The sequence below is a fragment of the Anopheles marshallii genome, chromosome 3 (genome assembly GCF_943734725.1).
Source record: "Anopheles marshallii chromosome 3, idAnoMarsDA_429_01, whole genome shotgun sequence".
Classification (NCBI taxonomy): Eukaryota; Metazoa; Arthropoda; class Insecta; order Diptera; family Culicidae; genus Anopheles; species Anopheles marshallii.
In genome coordinates this window covers 71,472,532-71,490,808 of record NC_071327.1, presented here as the reverse complement: position 1 = coordinate 71,490,808, position 18,277 = coordinate 71,472,532, and the positions used below count along the sequence as shown (strand labels likewise).

The following is an 18,277-nucleotide window of genomic DNA, read 5'->3' as shown; positions in this document are numbered from 1 at the left end:
ACTATCGATAAGGGCCCTGCTGATAAGGGCGAACACACACCAACGTTAGTAATTTCAGTTTCTAAAATACCAGTTAGGTAATTTATTTTTCTTCCATCTCACCTACCTATTTTTCTTGTAAATTTAATTTTTCTTTAGTCTATCGTTAGCTGTATAGAATGTATATTTTCTTTTTGGAAGATTTACTTACAAAAACATGTGGCCAGAGACGAAAGCATCCCAATGGGATCAAAGTCTATAAGTCTATAACTCTATAAGCCATTCCATCATCATCATAAACACGATGCGCTCTACCTAGTTCGTTTTACTGGACACACGTTTTGACACACGTTTCATACCTACACAAATATCAACCGTGACAGATTCATGGCGCCAATCCTAGTGTTCGTTTTGGTCTCTCGAGATTCTGCTCATATGGAACTATCTAAATAACGATTAATTAAATAAGGTAACATTACCTTCCCATTACGTTGCTGCTCAAAAAGTTTATCTTCTGGCATTGCGCCGTAACAGTCGATAGAATCGAGAGTTGCTTTCGGGTGATTCAAACACATCGTCATCACCATTGGTCCACCGTGTAATGATGGGCTGTTCGTTGAAGAATCGTTGGTATGCCGCTGTATCATCTGCCGCAATCACCGTACTTCTTTCAATGCGATCCTCATCATCCCCATTGGCAGGGCCGTTGTGGCAGGGAATTGCAATGCGTGAATAATCACCCTGCATCTCCTCCGACTGGTAGCGGGAGCGTAAGAACAGGGCCACTGTCATCGTGAAAGCAAATGCCGCCAGTGCAACAAAATCGTTCTCATCCAGGGCTGGATCCGAGTAAACACGGTCGTAGTTTTCCACGTACAGCCGACGTACGAAGTGCCGCAACGGATAGTCCAACCGTGCGCCGACAATCACATTTATTCCGTAGAAAATGAAGATGGTACCGAATATTACCGAGCGCGTGATCAGTATGATTGGTAGGGCCAGATTCAGGATAGCACCAATTACTATGCCACCCAGCGCGACGTACCACGAAACATTCGGTAAAACGTAAAAATTGCCATCTGTAAGAATTTCGGAATGATGGAATTAAGAAAACAATTGCAATAGAATCGCGCCATACTTACTTATAACACCGAACAGAGTCAGACAAATGAGGTAACCGGTCAGGAATGAGCAGAAAACCTTCCCTGCTGTTGGCGCATATATACCCAGCAGCAGTCCAACTACAGCACCTACAATCGCTCCTCCTACCAGACATATTATAATCCATTCCTGTGCCAGCGGTTTATCGAGCATGTTCAATACTTCAACCGTTGCCAACATTCCCAAACAGCCCACCGTTGCGGGACACTTTACTACAATGGGCAACCATCCCATGATCACTTCCAGGACCGCTACAATCGTCAGCACAACAGCAAGCAGACGAATCGGAATGTTCAAACCATAACATCCGGCCGGATCTAGGAACGGTTTGCACGAGTACGTGTGTGTTGGAACGTACAGCGCAAACCCGCGATGTACGGGATCAATCACTGCCGTAACGAACACCATGCCATGACCATTTAGACGGCCGTATGTGTGGCGGTTCGCTAGTAGCGGGTCGTGCAAACTATTTTGTCGGCCGGCAAATTTCGCGTTCGCATAGCTTATCACGTTACGAATCGCGGAAAAATAAGCTCTTTGCGAAAAATCATGCGCAGGCATGATGTAATAGTACGATTCATATTCCAACCGTGCCTTCCCGCATGCGTTCGGTGATCCCTGAAACGGTTTGGCGACCGATGCTGCCGGCGTGTCGACAATGATGGTTTCCGGCGTAAGTGTCAAATTGAGGATGGGTGATATTTCGACCGGGAACTCTAGATTACATCCGCCCGGGATCGGTGCCGAGGTGTTGTACAGCATCAGTACCAACGAAACCCACACCGCCTGATGAGGGTTCAAATTGAACGCGTACAGATCACCATCGCCGTACATTAACAGTCCAACATTCTGTCCCGTCAGATGTCCTCCGTCCACGATGGAGCTGTTGTAACTGAGCGTAACATTGTACTCAAATGCATTCAGCTGCACCAGAGCATAGCCGGTGGAATCGCCAGCATTTTTCGAATAGTTTGCAATGTGAATGCGCGTATTCGAGTACGGCTGCAGGACGATTTCGCGATAATCGTTGATATCGTTTGGCTTTAGCGCTACCGGGACGGTCAACTCTACGACCTCTTGCGCTGTTATCACCCAAGTGCCGAACGAACGAAAACAAGCAGACAGAGATCAGTTAGTTATTCAACAGATGTGCAGCAAAAGTTATACCGCTTACCTAACTCCAAACTCGGTAGGTCAGTGGTGGTAATGGTCCCGGAAGCATTGTCGGAAGTGGAAATAGATGCGAAACAGCACGAAAGTACGAACAAATATTTTAATAAAACAAAAACCCGAGCACCGTAGCAGGGCAACATTGTTGTTCTGCCTGCACAAAGCACAAATTGTTTTGGTTTCTGCATTGACCTAACTGACAGCAGTGTTGGCAATTTCATCAAATTTTAAAATCTGAAATATCGCGCCCGTTGCACAGTACAAATGGGGCAAAAAAACGAACAAACTTCGGCATACCCCACGTGGCTTGTTGTACCCACGGGAAAGACTCCATTCCGACAATCAAAATTTAATGCGATGCTCGATTTCTGACGGAGTTCCAGGTCCTTTTTCTATTGCAACCAGTTGTTTGAAATGTATACTCTTTTGGATCACAGGAGCGAGCTTCCAAAAGTTAGTTGGGAATTACAGTGAGTTAGAGCTACACTGTCAACTTCAACGCTCGGTTTGACATTTGGAAGCCCGAAGTCTAGGGTGACCAGACGAACCGGCTAAAATGTTTGTTTACATTTTTATCGTTCCAGTTTGAAACTCACATCACAAACTTTTTTCCGAAATCGATAATTTGCTCATTGAAATAACGCGCAACTGTTTCGAAGGGAATAATTGATCACGTATATGGATGCTCGTCGCTTCTTATACGAAGAATTCAAAGTATCGATGAACGCAAAGTGCTACAAAACCAACCGAAGCTGTAGAACCAAATGAGAAGGAGAAGCAACTATAGCTGTTTTCGGCAAGTATTTTTTAATTCGTTCCATTAATTCGTTATATCCAAAATGTTTCAGATGTAGATGTTTGCAGAATTCGAATCAATCCTTTTAGAAATTAAGAAGGATCCTCAATAGCCAACTTATCGCATACTAACAATCAAATGCATAAGGGGATATACTTATTAACACCAAGCGAGATTCTTCTAAAGTCTGTGTTACCTTTATTTCGATCGCAAAACAAACTCTGTTCTCTGTTTGTTACAGCTTTTTTCACCATACAATGTTAACATTCGTTTTGCAACAATTTAATTCAAATGTGAAACTTTTTAAACGTTACTAAACTATTCAGAACCAGCAATGTGCGTGCATGTCCATTGGGCAAAGTTGCATTCAATAAGTAATTTCTAAACCCAAATCCAGTAAATAGTGTGATGTAAAACAGAGCCATTTTGCAGTTAGGTTTGTTCCATCGCTATACTCGTTTGGTCGAGTATAGTGAATACAAGTGAAACATCCTCATTAGGAGTCTTATTTGATTCAAATCTCACTGGTACTGTCGCTGTGCAAAGCGATCCAAACTAAAATTTTCCGTTCACCGTAGCAAAGCCGGCACGCGAACAACTTTCGTTTTGTATAGTTAAAGATTAATTTGCAAGGATATGTAAACAAGTGTTGTGGTATAACATTTCCTAGTAGGGTTTGTTTCGTGTTGGGCTACCTAACTCCGAACCTTGTTTCGCCTGCATTTTATGTAATCTTAGCATTTATTAATGTTTCTTAGTTAGATTGCTTGTCTTTCTGTTCGTTTCTGTTCTTGGATTCTACTTATTATCGTTTGAATGTATGTCACTCTTACGCTATACCTAAAGATCATTTAAACTATAGAACAATTCATTCTCAACAACCTTCTATTACTAGATAAGTCTTCCTAGGCGTACTTTCACCATCGCCGAGACACAAAACAACGCTGGTGCAGTTAGCAACTTTAACGATTTGTATTGCTCCTTTCCCTAAACGCAACAACCGCGCAATATAACCGATCCTTCGAACAGAAATCAAATATATGTGTAGCCACTACAACAGTTTTTTCTCCCTAATATATAATAACAAGTGACGAACCGCGCTCTCTTCTAGAGAGTCTTGGTTTTGGTCCAATCTTTTCTGCCGCCCAAAACCAAAATTTGATTTAAATAAGTCTTTTCTCGCAACAGTATTGCTCTAGGCAGTTCTGCTAATTTATAAGACACTACTACTTCATGCTACGAATGTATTTTGTTTTGTTTCCTAAAAGCACCACCGAAAATAAAAGGAACCGTTCGGTGAACTCTAAACTGTAACATTACAAACTTATTCAACTTAAAATCAACTCAACAATTGTTGGAACGAAACGAGCATAAGCTTACGGTTTGTGCTTCACCAGCAAAAGCAAATGTATGGTAACAATTCGTTGTCGATATTAGTAATAGCCATCCATACGTTGGCTCGACGTCCAGGCTCTATTGATCTTTAAGATATCGTCTGCATGTTTCTATGGTCTATTTTTTGTTTTTGGTTCAAATGTTAATCCTGAGAAAAATGTTACAAATTTGCTTGTTTTGTTTCTACCTATACTGATATAACATTAAATTGATTATTCTCTCATCCTAAGTGGAGTGCTTCATATAGCTTCGCTTTAATGGCTCTTTATTTTCTAGCAGCTATTTGGAAAAAGGTGCTAACGAGGGCAAAAGACTTTCAAACAGCTGACATGTAATGTTATTGTTATGCGGTAGAGCCTTATCATCTTTATCACATGCATTTGTTTCTTTTTTTTTCGCATCAACCTTCCCCAACCACCTTGCAATCGATTGCAACCTGCGTCAAGCTTTACGTGGGCTTTTAAAAAGGCGCAAACGCTGGCTGGACGTATTAATTGATTGGCAAGAGGAAAGAATATTCTACTACGGTACCCCGCATGGTTCACGGTCTCTGCTGTTGTCCTGGTGCTACTTTCGTTTAGTTAGATGATCCCACATGCGACACGGGGTCGACTAAGCGAAGACTGTCCGTCCGTCATCACACCAGAAAAATCATGCCGCGCATAGCAAAGCAAGCGATGAAGGCATTCTAGGCTTGGTTGGAATTGTGTCCACATCGTAGCGAACTCACAACTCAACCCACCACGAAGACAACCTCCATTAAAACGGGATGGACTTTTTCCGTATGGCACTGGCAGCAGCCAGAGACGGTTTGTTTGTCGGCGTTCCCGGCACCGACGTGGACGTGGTCAGGTTGTGCTCCATCATTAGCTGAGCGGTGCGATAAAACTCATTGTCCGGATCGAACAGGGCAGCGGAAAAGTATTGACCAAACAGCCGGCCCATGTACTGGTCCTTGTTGGCGGGCCACCAACCCTCGAGGAATCCAATATGGCCACCGCGCGCCGTTATCAGGATGGCGACGTGGGACGAATTGGCGGCCGCCTTCACCGGGATCGCTTCGAGCGGCTGGAACGGATCGTCCGCCGCACTGAGACACAGCAAAGGCACTTTAATCTGGTGTAGTTTGTTGTGCAGCGTCGCGTCCGTGTAGTAGCTGTCCACATCCTTGTAGCCGAAATGTTTCGACGTGAACGCTGAGTCAAACTGTTTGATGGTTTTGCTCTGGAAGTGAAATCGATCGATTAATTACGGAGGGGCAAAAAAAATGGCCCCATTCTAATGGGCAAGCGATAAGATACAACCTACCTGTAGCACCTGGTTCATGTCCCAGTCGAACTCTTCGCCACGCAGTATATCATACTTGCTCACCGTTCGGCACAGACTGGAGGCTAGATGCCGACCGAGCAGATTGTTCAGTATGGGCTGCTCAATACTGGCACAACCTGTAAAAAAAATTAATAACACGGTAAGACATTAGAACCCATTAAGAACCAAGAGTTCTATAAATATTGCTCTACAAACGAACCCTTCCTGAAGACAAGGATTCATTGTTCTAGAAACCCAAGAGTTGGGCTTAATGAACCTTCTAGAAAAATCAAAGCTTACGTTCCCTTCGTCGTCTTGTGTAAACCCCTGCACATGGGGGACACACTGCACATGCGGTGGTTGCTTAGTTTGCCGAACGAACGCAACATTTAGCAACTGATAAGCCTAAGCCTTAGGTGCCCTTGAGATTAACGCTTGGTTGAAATTAATCATACGTAAATATATTTGGCGCTCTTGCCTCTTCCTTCCCGGCTGTTCGTTACCTTCGTTTTAGAAATGGCAACACCAACAAATATCTATCACGACTTCCCACACGCCATGGGTTTTGGACCCGGAATGTGTGACGATCGATACGTACACTCAAACTATCCATTACTTCTTTGGCAATAACATGTCACCCGGACGAACGCTCCGCAAAGCGATCGGAAATAATTGATAAACTGCTCTTCGAACACTCCCGGCGCTGGCTCTTACCCTTGTGTACGTCCCACGGTACGGAGATAATTGTGGCCGCGGTCAGGATCGATTTCGCTTCGTCACTGTGGCGGGCGAGATAGTTGCCGAGAATTAAACCACCCATCGAGATACCGGTCGCACCGATCCGTACGTGCGGGTGCGCCTGCTTCACGTACTTCACCACCTCGGCCAGATCCTCACAGTTCGACGCACAGTAGAGCCGGGGCGTCTTCAGTGCGACACCGCCGAGCCCACGGTTGGTGAACACTACCGTCCGGATGCCGATGCGGTTGGCGGCCGTCACCAGGCACTTGATGTACTCGGCTTGCGATTCACCGGTCAGCCCGGGCAGTATGATGATGATCGGTGCCTCCGGATCACAGCCCGTCTCCAGCCAGTCAAGCGCCACCTGGCCGCCGTCCTTCAGCGTTAGCACCTCGCGCCTATACTCGACCAGCGGCATAATGTTCGAGCGGATGATGCTGGCAAACACGGTCTGCGCACGACTTTCCACACACCAGAACGTGGGCCAAAATTTGTTCTCCAGCGTCGGGATGTGTTTGCGGAGGTACTTCTTGAACGGTCCATTCGAGACGGCAAGAATAGGGCGCTGGAAAGAGCGGGGAATTTGAGGGTGAGTACACAAGACGGTCAGAAAAAGGGGCTGATAAACCTCGGACAAGAAGATGTCCAACACATTAATACCTTGACCACTTCCATCAGGTAGTAGATGAGATAGCCTACGAGAACTATTGCTACCAGATGCCACCGGGGCAGGTTCGTCAGGTAAGTGTACAAGTAGGACAGCATTTTCGGAATTAGGTTTTAGCAAAGCGGAGCGATACTAATGTTTGGTTCCTTAGTTCTAGCTACGATGTAATGTATTCTGGAAGAGAGCATGTACAAAAAAATCTCATAAGTAAGATAGGTAAGACCGTTATGCGATAAAATTCTCAGTAAACCATTGAGTTCCACCTCATATGTTGGATGCTCAGTAGCTTTGTACTTAGAAGTGAGCGATCAAATGCCTGAAGTAAAACAGCAATACGATTTCAACTGCCTAAATCATGCAGCGCCTCCCGCAACACCACCAACGGTTACAAATGTGTGGAAAACCTCATTTTCCAACTCCGCACACACGAACCTCCTTCTTGCCAAACGAAAGCCACCCGTGTTCCAATATGGAGGTCATCGCAACAACCGCCTCGCACCAGCAAAGTTCTCGACGGGTCTGTAACTTGCTGCTTGGCAGTTCAATGTTCTGCATTTAGTACACACGCTTGTTGTGTTGCATGCACCGACTGCAACCGTTTGGCACAGGAAACGTAACATTCAGCACGAGGTGGAACTTAGAACCACACGGAACCGACCGAAAGCACCCGGATGGTACATCGGCGCTGGCCTTAAAGCGTCGTTTAAATGTAATCGATTAAATACGATTGTATCAGCCGATGGTTTGCGGAGGTAAAACCATCGCCAGAAGCAACATGTCGAGGGCATGAAAACATGCATCAAAATGCTATGGTGGAGTTCTTCACGAAATATCGTAGAAATTGTCAATTGTTGCGCACCCGCCCGGCCTTAAGAGCGTGCGTGCGTGTTAATGAAATGGAAAATTAAAGAACGCGGGAAAATCCCCTTCACAATTAATGCCCCCAGGAAAAACAAATCAAATCAAACGGAACCGTTTTTTTTTGGGGGGGAGGCAAACGGACACACACGCGTGACCAGGTCCGAATTTCCATACGGTTTTGTTCGGTGTTTTTCTCTGTCTCGCTTTAGCGGAATAGTTTTTTTTTGTTTTGGTTATGACCCTTGTGCGTGGGTGGTCGGAATAAAAACCCTCCATACCTTAGGTGTTGCCCTCGTTTGCCTAATGCATCATTAGTCCCGTCCTGATACTGACCGCACGATAAGGCCATTTGCTGTGGGTGTGTGTGTGGTAGGACAAAAGGCCACATGCGAAAAGCCGCGGTAGGGAAAATCGATACGTAAAGGTCAGTGGACGAACCACCGCTGGCAAAAGGGTACGCGTATGTTGGGTCGGTATGGGTAAAGAACTCGTAACGTGCCGGAGCAAAGCACATAAAAAAGGGGAGCTTTTTTGTTGCTCAATTTTTAGCTTGGATTGGTAATAAAAATCAAAGCCGTGGGAAATTATCACGAATTAGCGGGTTCGATCGATCGGCAACCGATCCGGTAACGAATTGTGAGCCTTTTATGTTGAACTACTCCCAAAGCAGATGTTAACGCACTGTGCCCGCGATAGTTTGGTCGTTGTTTGTTTTACAGCAGCCAACGATCTTTGCCCTCCGCCGGCCGTGTTAAGCGCGAGAACAATTTATTTAAACCCTCGTGATTATCCTATAAATACAAGCGCACCACACACTCACTCATACGCAACCCGCTTTTGCACAGTGGACGCAGACCGGGATAAAGATGATTTTTTTTTGTTATTAAATAAACAGTACTTGCAGTGCATTTTTAAAAATATAAAGTAGATACTTATAACTTAAGAAAGCCCAATACTGAGGTCCTAAAACCCCGTACTGCCGGGGAAATAAAATATCACAGTTGCCAAGCCCCTTATTGAAAATTCTGTTTCAAAAAAGGTTATTTAATACCCTTATATTAAAAAAATAGTACTTAAATAGAAAAATCGTTATTTTTCGGGAAAAATATGACAACGTTGTATGGAAATTTTTACAACTTTCGTTTTTTGACATGCGGTAAATAATAAATTTGTGTGCATTTGCGCAGTCTCTTGTAATATAAGGTAAAGAATAGTTAGTGATGAAGCTCGAGTCCAATACACAAGCTGCAATATTTGCAACTTTAAAAATTACAGCAATTTTTTAAGGTAATATTTGTGCTAACAAGGATTGCAGCCTGCAGTCAAATAAAGAAGGAGAAAAATAAGAAATTGAGAAAATAATCGATATAAATTGCATAAAATAAGTGAAAACATCATAAAACAACAACAAAAACAACAAAACATTGATTAAGAAAACACAATACAATTCAAACAAAGAGTACAAAAATGCATGGGCTCACATGAAGGTGCGCGTTTTAACTTTGATGTAAAGAAGTTAAAATTTCAAAATCGTCCTAATTATGTGTTTAGTATTAGGTTATGTATGATACAAAACCATTTTGCGAACAAAGCTGTGAACATTTCATGACGTCCTGTTTTTATCCCCGGCGTTTGTTTGGGCCGTGTTCACTGTGCTTTGGTGAGTAATGGCCGGGCGTGAAGGGTGAAAAAAAAGCACGCGACAATCACGTTTCGCGGTTTTTGGTCCCACGCATACAAACACACTGTACAATAAGCGCGCGCGGTGTAATACGCACGCGATCGAAAGCTCTAGACGGCGGCACCCGATCCATACGATCACTTATTTGCGGTGTTTCGTTTTTTTGTTTCACATCACAGTATGCGTTGAAGGTTTCCAAATCCAAATATACCCCGCTAGCTCGACACCACCTTGGGCGAGGGTGTGTTGTCTCGAAAAATTCGAACACGATAGAGATTACACTGTTATCGGGTGTTGTCGTCACTGATAAGGTCACACCATGCATTCTCCAACGCGCTCAAAGCGAGACGCATTCATCATTCGCCCTTTATCACGATGGACTGTATTGTTTCACTCCCGTGTCTGATGGTGTACTTCCGCAAATGTGACCGCGGACACAAATGGACCGTGATTTTCGTCTCACTTAACGTTTCCAACTGTGCGCGATGACTGAACTATGAGATCACTCACCGGACTGGTGGTTCGCTGGTTTGTTTGACTCCAACCAATTTTGCAAGCGTGCGCGCGCTTGCGTACCGTCCTACGCTCACACCGGGGATGACCTTAGCTGGTGGATTCGCGCACCAGACTGACGGTGGATGCGCCGCGTTCGCGATACTTAACACCCGGCGCAACGCATACTTGCGCACAGCGGTGACGTAATGCGCCCACCAGCGTGTGTGCGGTATGCGTAAAGGAACGCAAACACGACCACAGCGGGCCGTGTAAGTGTCGACCGATGGATGGTTTAGTGTGCGTCCGATTTATGCCGCTACTTATCACCTCTTGTAAGAGGATCGCACTTGCTTTTGCCTGGTGTACCGGGGTATATAGTGCGTATAGGGGTTTTTTTTGGCGAGCGACCAAAGGGATTTTGCTTTACCTGCGTGAGATTATCTCGTGGCTCGTGGATTATGTGCGGGTTCGTGAGAAATCGGACCGGTAGCAACAATTACTAAAGGATGTGAGCTACTAGGCGCACTTTGGGTGCAAAGTTTGGTGTGTTTATCTTGCTCGACTCGATTGGAGATCGCAACATTTTGCGTGCTTTTGACTCATAACATAACCTGTAATGTTCATAACACATTATTCATATTGAGTAGATGTAGTATCCTCTAGGGTAGTCTATGCACCTCAGGATATTGTCAAAGCATTAGTACACAACGTCTATTTCTTTTCTTGTGACTTTTTTCATCTGAAGATTTTTATCGAAGGAAGGATCCTTCGTGAGAGAAACAGATCTGCAAAAGTAACAAAATTCTAATTCTTTCTATTATCTGAGACTTCAGGGTCGTGGTCCTAAAATCATCATTCTAGGTGTCGTGAGTTAAGACACCTTGATCGAGTGAGATCGTCAGAGGCTCTACTTCTTTCTGGCACTAGAACCCTTAAAGGTCTTGGCCCGATATATCGGTATATGTTTGTCGGTCCTGCATACGAGAGATTAAAGTCTTTAGGCGGCATTAAGTCACAAAGTCTAGAGAATTATACCACGGTGATCTTCAGAGAATCCATCGCAAGTGATTTGTTGTGTCCGTTGGCTTCAGACACTTATTCATTTATATGTATATATCGAATGGAATCAAATGGCAGTACAACTCAAGCCATCTCACTTTTGGTGGTCCAGATTCCTGGCACCTTCAATGAATAGATCCTCGTAACGGCTGAATTTGGGAATATGATTCCAATCTCAAGAAGATTTACTGATGAGTGCTGGTGTTGGTTGCGTCATTTTCTGCAAGAGCTCTGTCTTCTGCAGGATTGGTCAGATCTTCAGATCGCTATCTTCCGGCATCCTGGTAGTTTCCCTCGGTAGCTTCTCGTTCTTTAAACCCTCGCCGCCAATTGTTGTGTCCGTAGACTTCAAACACTTATGCTGATTGGATTGGAACAGAATGACTCTTGATCTTGATCTGTTTAATCGATCGATATGTTCATGATTTGCCTTGATGTGCAACATTACTTATCAGACGATGTATTTCTCAAAGAAATACTTACTGTCGTGTCCTAGCTAAAGCTAAAACATGTTATGACATCGAAAGGTTCTAATATTGTAATACGTAACTGAGACTTTAAACTTAGCTCTTGAGAAAACTGATTCCTAAGCTTCTTCCGAAATTTAGGAAACTCTTCCCACTTCTCCATTTTGTAACTCTGGTCGCACTGCGTTAGTCACTATCCACTGAAAACAGTTTGAATCAAACAAAAGACACTTCCTGCCTGCTAAAGAAAGCTGTTCCCTTCTTCCAGTACAACGCAAGGGAAAAATTAATAATTGAAAGGCACTTCAGGCTCGATTGTTTCCATTTTGATCCCCTTCGGATATGTGCAAACAATAATAAAAAAATAACATGGTATGGAAAACTTGCACCCGTGGGGATCTTTTAAGCCGTAGGAGAAATTCAAACGTCTCTTCCTGTACCCTTGTGACGCTGTTTACATAAGAAAAACCTTCAACAGACGAATGCGGTCAGCGAATTGTGGGACGAACTTCGGATCGGTAGCATAAATTTGGCTTACGATTGCCATTGCCACTGTTTACAGACTGCACACACAGATCAAACGCTCTGCGCGAGCAAGAAATAACGGCCAGTTTGTTTACTTAACCCAAGCATAGCAGTGCCCCAGACATCCGCATTGGCAAATTCGCCTTGATAAGAAACACCCTTCCTTCCCTCCCTACCCATGTGCTGAATGAAGCATCATCATATTTTATAGTTACTTTCTCCCCAGGTTACGTCCTTGCGTTCAACTATCAGACAAAATAGAACACACTTAACTAATTGTGCAAAGAAATGTACATTAACAAAAAAAAATACTTCCATGTATTGGAAAAGAAAGCAAACAAACAAACACTTCTCACAGACACGAACAAGCAACAACAACATAAAAAAGAAGCTCTTATGCGCAAATACAAAACGTGCCAAAACTGCAGCCCAACCACGTGTCCGTGTCGGGAAACGGTGCAGAACAACAAATAGGTTGTCTTGTGCATTGAAGCTGCCAGCCCGAACGGTTTTCTTATCGTAAAGTGTCCTTTTCAGAATGGACAATAGAACGTGGAAGTTTCCTTGCCTGTTTCGCTTCGGTTTTATGCTATGGGACTTCCTCCTTCGGCCTTCTGTCGCTAGACGGCTCTCTATCGAGCGGAGTAAAACAAAAGCAACCATGGTTCGCCCAATTCCAGGCCAGGTGTGATGGTACGTCCACTAGAAGCCTGGGCCGACAGTAGTTCTTTTCCACGGAAAAGGAGAAGAATGAACTTATGGTTCCCTGTTCCGGGCCCTTTTTGTTACTGGGAGGTATCTCCCCCCCCCCTGTGCATCTTTGCGACTGCTGCATGTTCTGCTGCAGTAAATGGGTTGCATTCTTGCTTTTCGCTTTCTTGTTTGTCTTGGCCCTGTGTTTCCAATGCGCCAACCCGGAATGGTACATTTAACTTCGTTTATGCTTTGCTTATGGGAAAATCCATATTGCAACCGCATGCCGCATATGTGTGCTGACCTTTTTCGTCATACACACTGTTTGTATCATACCTGTACTCTACCAGAGTGCGATCGGTCGAATTCCATCCACGGCAGAAGTACGGACACACGGGATTGCACTCTTTTTTTTTTATAAACCTCAAACTCTACACATTAAACTAAATCAATCAAACACTAGCCCAGGACATTGCCGAACGAATGTTCTCACCGTACACACACACATACAAAATCACACAACAGCTTCCATTGCAATGTGGTCCCGGGACTTCAATGCGGATAAAAGCCCGATGTAACAGCGCGGCGGCACAACGTGAAACAACCGACGAGAACTAACCCCCAAAAACACACATACACACAAACACACTCTGGCAAAAAACCCCCCGCTGCACTCCTCCGGACCTCTACCCGGTCATTAACCCGTTGCAGTTCCGTCACCCACGGGGTGACACGTTACCGGCGCACAGGAACCGGATCCGAGGTGTTGTTGGAACCATTCGTCTAACACCCCACCGACAACAATATTCGGTCACGTACAGGGTGGAGTGGTGGTTTCCCCCCTTTTTTTTTTTAGAGCCCAAACTCCCAATATCCAGGTGTCCTCCCGGTACTGTTCGGTTCTGGTGAGCAGCTGAGCACGCGGCGCTAGACTGGATGGTACCAGGACGAAGTACCACTGCTTCACCCAAACCGGCTACACACCATACCGGCGGTATGTGACCGACTCGCTCACTCGCTGGCACTTTCCCGCTCACACCTGCAGATGTGTGTGTGTGCGTGTGTGTGGGTCCGGATGGTGGACACACATCGCCCAAAATTCCGGCTGCCGCATTGCTGATCGAGCGCGCAACGTATAGGGTCGGAAAATTCATGCGCCAACCGTCTCTATGTGTAAGCACTCTTACATTAGAGTATACACCACCTCAACGATAGCAAAGTAACAGAGAGTACCAACGTTCGTTTATGTGTGCGAGAGAAAATGGTTTCGGTCGTTTTGTAGGTTTCCAAAAGGGCTCTCTCTCTCTACTACTACTACACTACTGAGGGAAGGAAAACTGTTTTTCCGAAAACCGATACACGCACAGCAGAGAGATGAGAGAGAGAGGCTTTTTCATGAATGGAAAAACACGTGGTGTTTTAATGAATTTCTGCTCATATGTTATGTGATCAACTTCCAAAGAGGGAAGACACCGGATGCAGGAATTGGACGGTTGCGGCAGAGAGCGCTTTGGGAGTAAAAAAGAAAAATTATTTCACTATGGACGCCTCTTGCTATACGGACAAATCTCATTAACACGTTATATTTTTAGTCGAATATATTTATAAAAGCTTTATTCGTAGGCAGATTCATCAAAACAGATGTTCCATTCCATTGAACGATGTGTATACGTCTGATTATTTAATATTAATGATATAACTACAATTTAATTGTATCCCAAACTTCATACCACCTGGGCAATGCCGCCTTCCACGACAATGCAGGCCGTGTCGAACCGAGCATTCGGCGAAGTTAGGTGATAGTAAGTCGAAAAAACCGTGTCGCAGCACACATTTCCCTACTCAAGTTGTGGATCGTCAGTGCAACTTGCGTGAAAATTAGTTTCTGTATCGCCAATGGTCACACGTTTTCCGTTGCGATATTTTAGAAGGGTAAATTAATGTACGAATTTGTGGAAAGAGAGAACTAATTCTTACTAATCTTAACGTAGAAACGGTGTTAATGCACTTCAGAACATAAGAAAGAACTTAGTTGCTTGAATGACAGACAGACATTTATGAAATGCAGTTGTGTAGAAAGTGGAATTTAAAACTTTGAAAAAAAAAAACCATAAAAACATACAATATCTTCGTGTCTACTACTTTGGCCTAGCATTTCCATCTTGGACTTGATGAGAATCTGATGCAAAGTGTGGTCAAGTGTTTGCCAAGAAGAGGTTTGATAAAAGAAATTAAGTGTTTCTGCACGAAGGATCGATGGGTGGGGAGGATTGGGAGTGAACTGCACTAACTCCACCGTCAAATCTTACTATTGCCGCGCTGCTCGCCATTGAAGTACACACGCATACCGGATGCGTCAGCCTCTGTGATCCCGAAATTATCTAACGATTCCTTTCCTGGTGCGCTCGCGCTCTCAGAAGTCTGCATCGAGCGTGAACACGTTGTCAAGACGGTTTGCCATCACACCCCACTTTTGGTATTCGCCCACCTTCTTCTCGAAGAAGTTCGTCTTGCCCTCGAGCGAGATGAACTCCATGAAGCTGAACGGGTTTTTGGTGTGATAGATCTGAAAGCGGAAATAAAAGGCATGAAATAAACGCACAACACCCGACCATCATATGTCCATACCTTGTCACAGCCCAACTCCAGCAGCAAACGATCGGCCACGAACTCGATGTACTGTGACATCAGATCACAGTTCATACCGAGCATATCGACCGGCAGTGCCTTCGTCAAAAATTCTTGCTCAATCACAACCGCATCACGGATGATGTCCGTCACGCGCTCCTTGGAAGGTTTCTGTACCAGATACCTGAACATCAGGCAAGCGAAATCGCAGTGCAATCCTTCATCGCGCGAGATAAGCTCGTTCGAGAACGTCAGTCCCGGCATCAGCCCGCGCTTCTTCAGCCAGAAAATAGCGGCAAAGCTACCGCTGAAGAAGATGCCTTCGACGGCAGCAAACGCGACGACACGTTCGCCAAAGTTTGCCTTCTTGCTTGAGATCCAGTTCAGTGCCCAGTCAGCCTTCTTCTTCACGCACGGCAGCGTTTCAATGGCATTGAACAGGAAGTCTCTAAAAAAAACCGAGGAGGGAGGTAAATGCATAAAAGAATATTATTTTATTGTCTAGTGACATCATCCACACACGCACACATACCTTTGCTTTGGGTCACGAATGTACGTGTCGATCAGCAGTGAGTACATCTCGCTGTGCACATTTTCCATCGCTATTTGAAAGCCGTAAAAACAGCGCGCTTCCGTAACCTGTACCTCCTGGCTGAAACGTTCCACCAGATTTTCGTTAACGATGCCATCGGATGCGGCAAAGAAGGCAAGCACGTGCGAGATAAAGTGACGTTCGCTCGGTTTCAGCGACTCCCAGTCTTTCATGTCCTTAGACAGATCCACCTCTTCCACGGTCCAGAAGGAAGCTTCAGCCTGAAAATGTGTGGGGCGAAAGGGATCGTTACGATTAGGTCTCTAATATTTCCCGCGAGCCCTTGCCGGATTGCATAATTGGTGTACGCCAATGATTCATACCTTCTTGTACATCTGCCAAATGTCCGGATACTGGATGGGGAAGATCACAAACCGACGAGGGTTATCCTTCAGTAGTGGTTCGATCGATGGATCGAAGGGAGCCGAATCCTGCAAATGCACCTCGGACAGTTCGCCTTTGGCCAGTTCTTTTGGATCGACAGTATTTTCATCCACGGTTTCCTTGTCTTCCTCCATTGCGGTCGTGGTCGCCTTGGTCGGGGTCACGTTAGCTCCACTTTCCGTCAGCACTTTGCGAGTGTTCTGCAATTCAGAGAAGGAACGCATACATACAATGGATCGTTAGCAATCGTTGCTAAACAAAACAATTACATACGGAGCCGACTTTGGAGCAAGTAAGAATGTGGCAGCAAAAGAGCTGAATTATTTAATTGCCCTTTTTAAGCGCAACTTTCGGCCACTGGCACTCTGCACTGGCAGAAACGAAACATTGTTTTACTCTTTTATTTACGTTTCTCATCATTTCGCAGCACAAACTAATGCAATGTCGTACGTAATGCGCATGTTTGACAGTTCTTGTCAGTCAGATCCCTTTCTCGTTACCCTTTTGCGGCACATACCATTCCAGAGGACCGCGTTCGAATACAAAAAAAAACCTTAGAACACTGGTCCAGGTAGGCTGCATCGTGGAAAAGGGATATATCAGCTGATTACGCGGGGTAAACAAATGTTGCTCTCTTGTTCCCGAAAGAAGCGCTTCTTCAAGACAGCAACGTATAGTTGTCTCGCTTTAGCTTCATGTGTCAGAAAAGGAGGGGTTCTTCCTTTGCTTTGAATTATTCGGATGTATAAAGAAAAATGTGAAATTGTTAAATAAAAAGTGTGCGAACTGCAAATGAAGACTTTTTTCATAATTTCCTCCGATATTCTAGTTAAATCCCTGTGCACAAGTATTTTCTCGGCCACATGTTACAAACATGCACGCGATGTAAAACGACGCCACCGTCAGGTACGTGTATTTTCTTGTACGAGCACATTTCCCGCTCGCCGTGGGAGAATTGGCGCGGCTCACAGCTATCTTCTGACGAAGCGATGCACGCATTTGGAGGGAAAAGAATGTGCGTTTTTGGAGGGAAATGTAGTTGTCAGATAAATTGAAGCAAATGCGCGCCATTTGACGTGTCATTTATTTGCACAAAGCCCAGGAAATCTCCCCCGCAGTGAGAACGGGTATGGTAAGACCCCTGTGGTAGCATACAGTAAGAGCGATGGCCAGCCCAGACCAGAAACAACGTACGACCGCGCAGAAGAGAATTTTTCGAGGAGTCGTATACGATGAAGGTGGGCCAATATAACGCGTGATTGTGATTTCACAATTATAATACGATAAAGATATTAAACGACTTTCGTAAGCTATTTCACAATATGCACATATGCAGACTGGTCTATCCCACACGCCTCTCTTACCTTGATGATGCCCTCCATGGCTTCGGCTAAGTTTTCCTTTTCTAGGACCATCTTTTCACAAGTAAGTTTCCGCAACAAGTTAAAAAAAAACACAGTACACCAGATATACAAAAATTCAGTTCACACCTGATCACACTTTTTGTATTGTTCTTCTTGCTTCCTTTGTTTCACGAGATCGCTTTTACCTCACCACGACTGTACGAGTCCGCTGTTCGTCAAAGTATGAATGTGGATGAATAAAACGCTACACATCGAACCTACTGCCCGGTGCCGATGGCGCCAAATTTTTCCATCGCGTTTTCCTTAAAATT

At 44.7% G+C, this 18,277-nt stretch overlaps 3 protein-coding genes across 3 annotated transcripts; all 3 read right to left on the bottom strand.

The window, feature by feature from the left end:
* Positions 1–486: 486 nt before the first annotated feature.
* On the bottom strand, positions 487–2,498 carry LOC128713104 (transmembrane 7 superfamily member 3-like). The gene is made up of 3 exons (XM_053807967.1): positions 2,315–2,498; positions 1,122–2,222; positions 487–1,058 (listed from the first exon to the last, which is right to left on the bottom strand). The coding sequence occupies exons 1-3, from the start codon at positions 2,496–2,498 to the stop codon at positions 487–489; spliced, it is 1,857 nt and encodes a 618-aa protein (XP_053663942.1).
* Positions 2,499–5,260: 2,762 nt separating this feature from the next.
* Positions 5,261–7,315, bottom strand: LOC128711952 (protein ABHD1). The gene is made up of 4 exons (XM_053806843.1): positions 7,211–7,315; positions 6,524–7,115; positions 5,810–5,946; positions 5,261–5,725 (listed from the first exon to the last, which is right to left on the bottom strand). The coding sequence occupies exons 1-4, from the start codon at positions 7,313–7,315 to the stop codon at positions 5,261–5,263; spliced, it is 1,299 nt and encodes a 432-aa protein (XP_053662818.1).
* Positions 7,316–15,411: 8,096 nt separating this feature from the next.
* Positions 15,412–18,017, bottom strand: LOC128711823 (ribonucleoside-diphosphate reductase subunit M2 B). The gene is made up of 5 exons (XM_053806708.1): positions 17,967–18,017; positions 16,542–16,802; positions 16,159–16,439; positions 15,627–16,074; positions 15,412–15,564 (listed from the first exon to the last, which is right to left on the bottom strand). The coding sequence occupies exons 1-5, from the start codon at positions 18,015–18,017 to the stop codon at positions 15,412–15,414; spliced, it is 1,194 nt and encodes a 397-aa protein (XP_053662683.1).
* Between the last annotated feature and the right edge of the window lie 260 nt (positions 18,018–18,277).

What these genes read in the sequence shown, in the direction of transcription:
- LOC128713104 (XM_053807967.1), bottom strand. Translation starts at nt 2,498, where the DNA reads ATGCAGAAACCAAAACAATTTGTGCTTTGTGCAGGCAGAACAACAATG. An exon ending in CCTACCGAGTTTGGAGTTAG is followed by an intron (nt 2,223 to 2,314) that starts GTAAGCGGTATA and finishes GGGTGATAACAG; the next exon opens with CGCAAGAGGTCGTAGAGTTG. An exon ending in GACTCTGTTCGGTGTTATAA is followed by an intron (nt 1,059 to 1,121) that starts GTAAGTATGGCG and finishes AAATTCTTACAG; the next exon opens with ATGGCAATTTTTACGTTTTA.
- LOC128711952 (XM_053806843.1), bottom strand. Translation starts at nt 7,315, where the DNA reads ATGCTGTCCTACTTGTACACTTACCTGACGAACCTGCCCCGGTGGCAT. An exon ending in ACCTGATGGAAGTGGTCAAG is followed by an intron (nt 7,116 to 7,210) that starts GTATTAATGTGT and finishes CGCTCTTTCCAG; the next exon opens with CGCCCTATTCTTGCCGTCTC. An exon ending in ACCGTGGGACGTACACAAGG is followed by an intron (nt 5,947 to 6,523) that starts GTAAGAGCCAGC and finishes TTTTTTTTACAG; the next exon opens with GTTGTGCCAGTATTGAGCAG.
- LOC128711823 (XM_053806708.1), bottom strand. Translation starts at nt 18,017, where the DNA reads ATGGTCCTAGAAAAGGAAAACTTAGCCGAAGCCATGGAGGGCATCATC. An exon ending in ATTCGTGACCCAAAGCAAAG is followed by an intron (nt 16,075 to 16,158) that starts GTATGTGTGCGT and finishes GGTTTTTTTTAG; the next exon opens with AGACTTCCTGTTCAATGCCA. An exon ending in TGGAGTTGGGCTGTGACAAG is followed by an intron (nt 15,565 to 15,626) that starts GTATGGACATAT and finishes TTCCGCTTTCAG; the next exon opens with ATCTATCACACCAAAAACCC.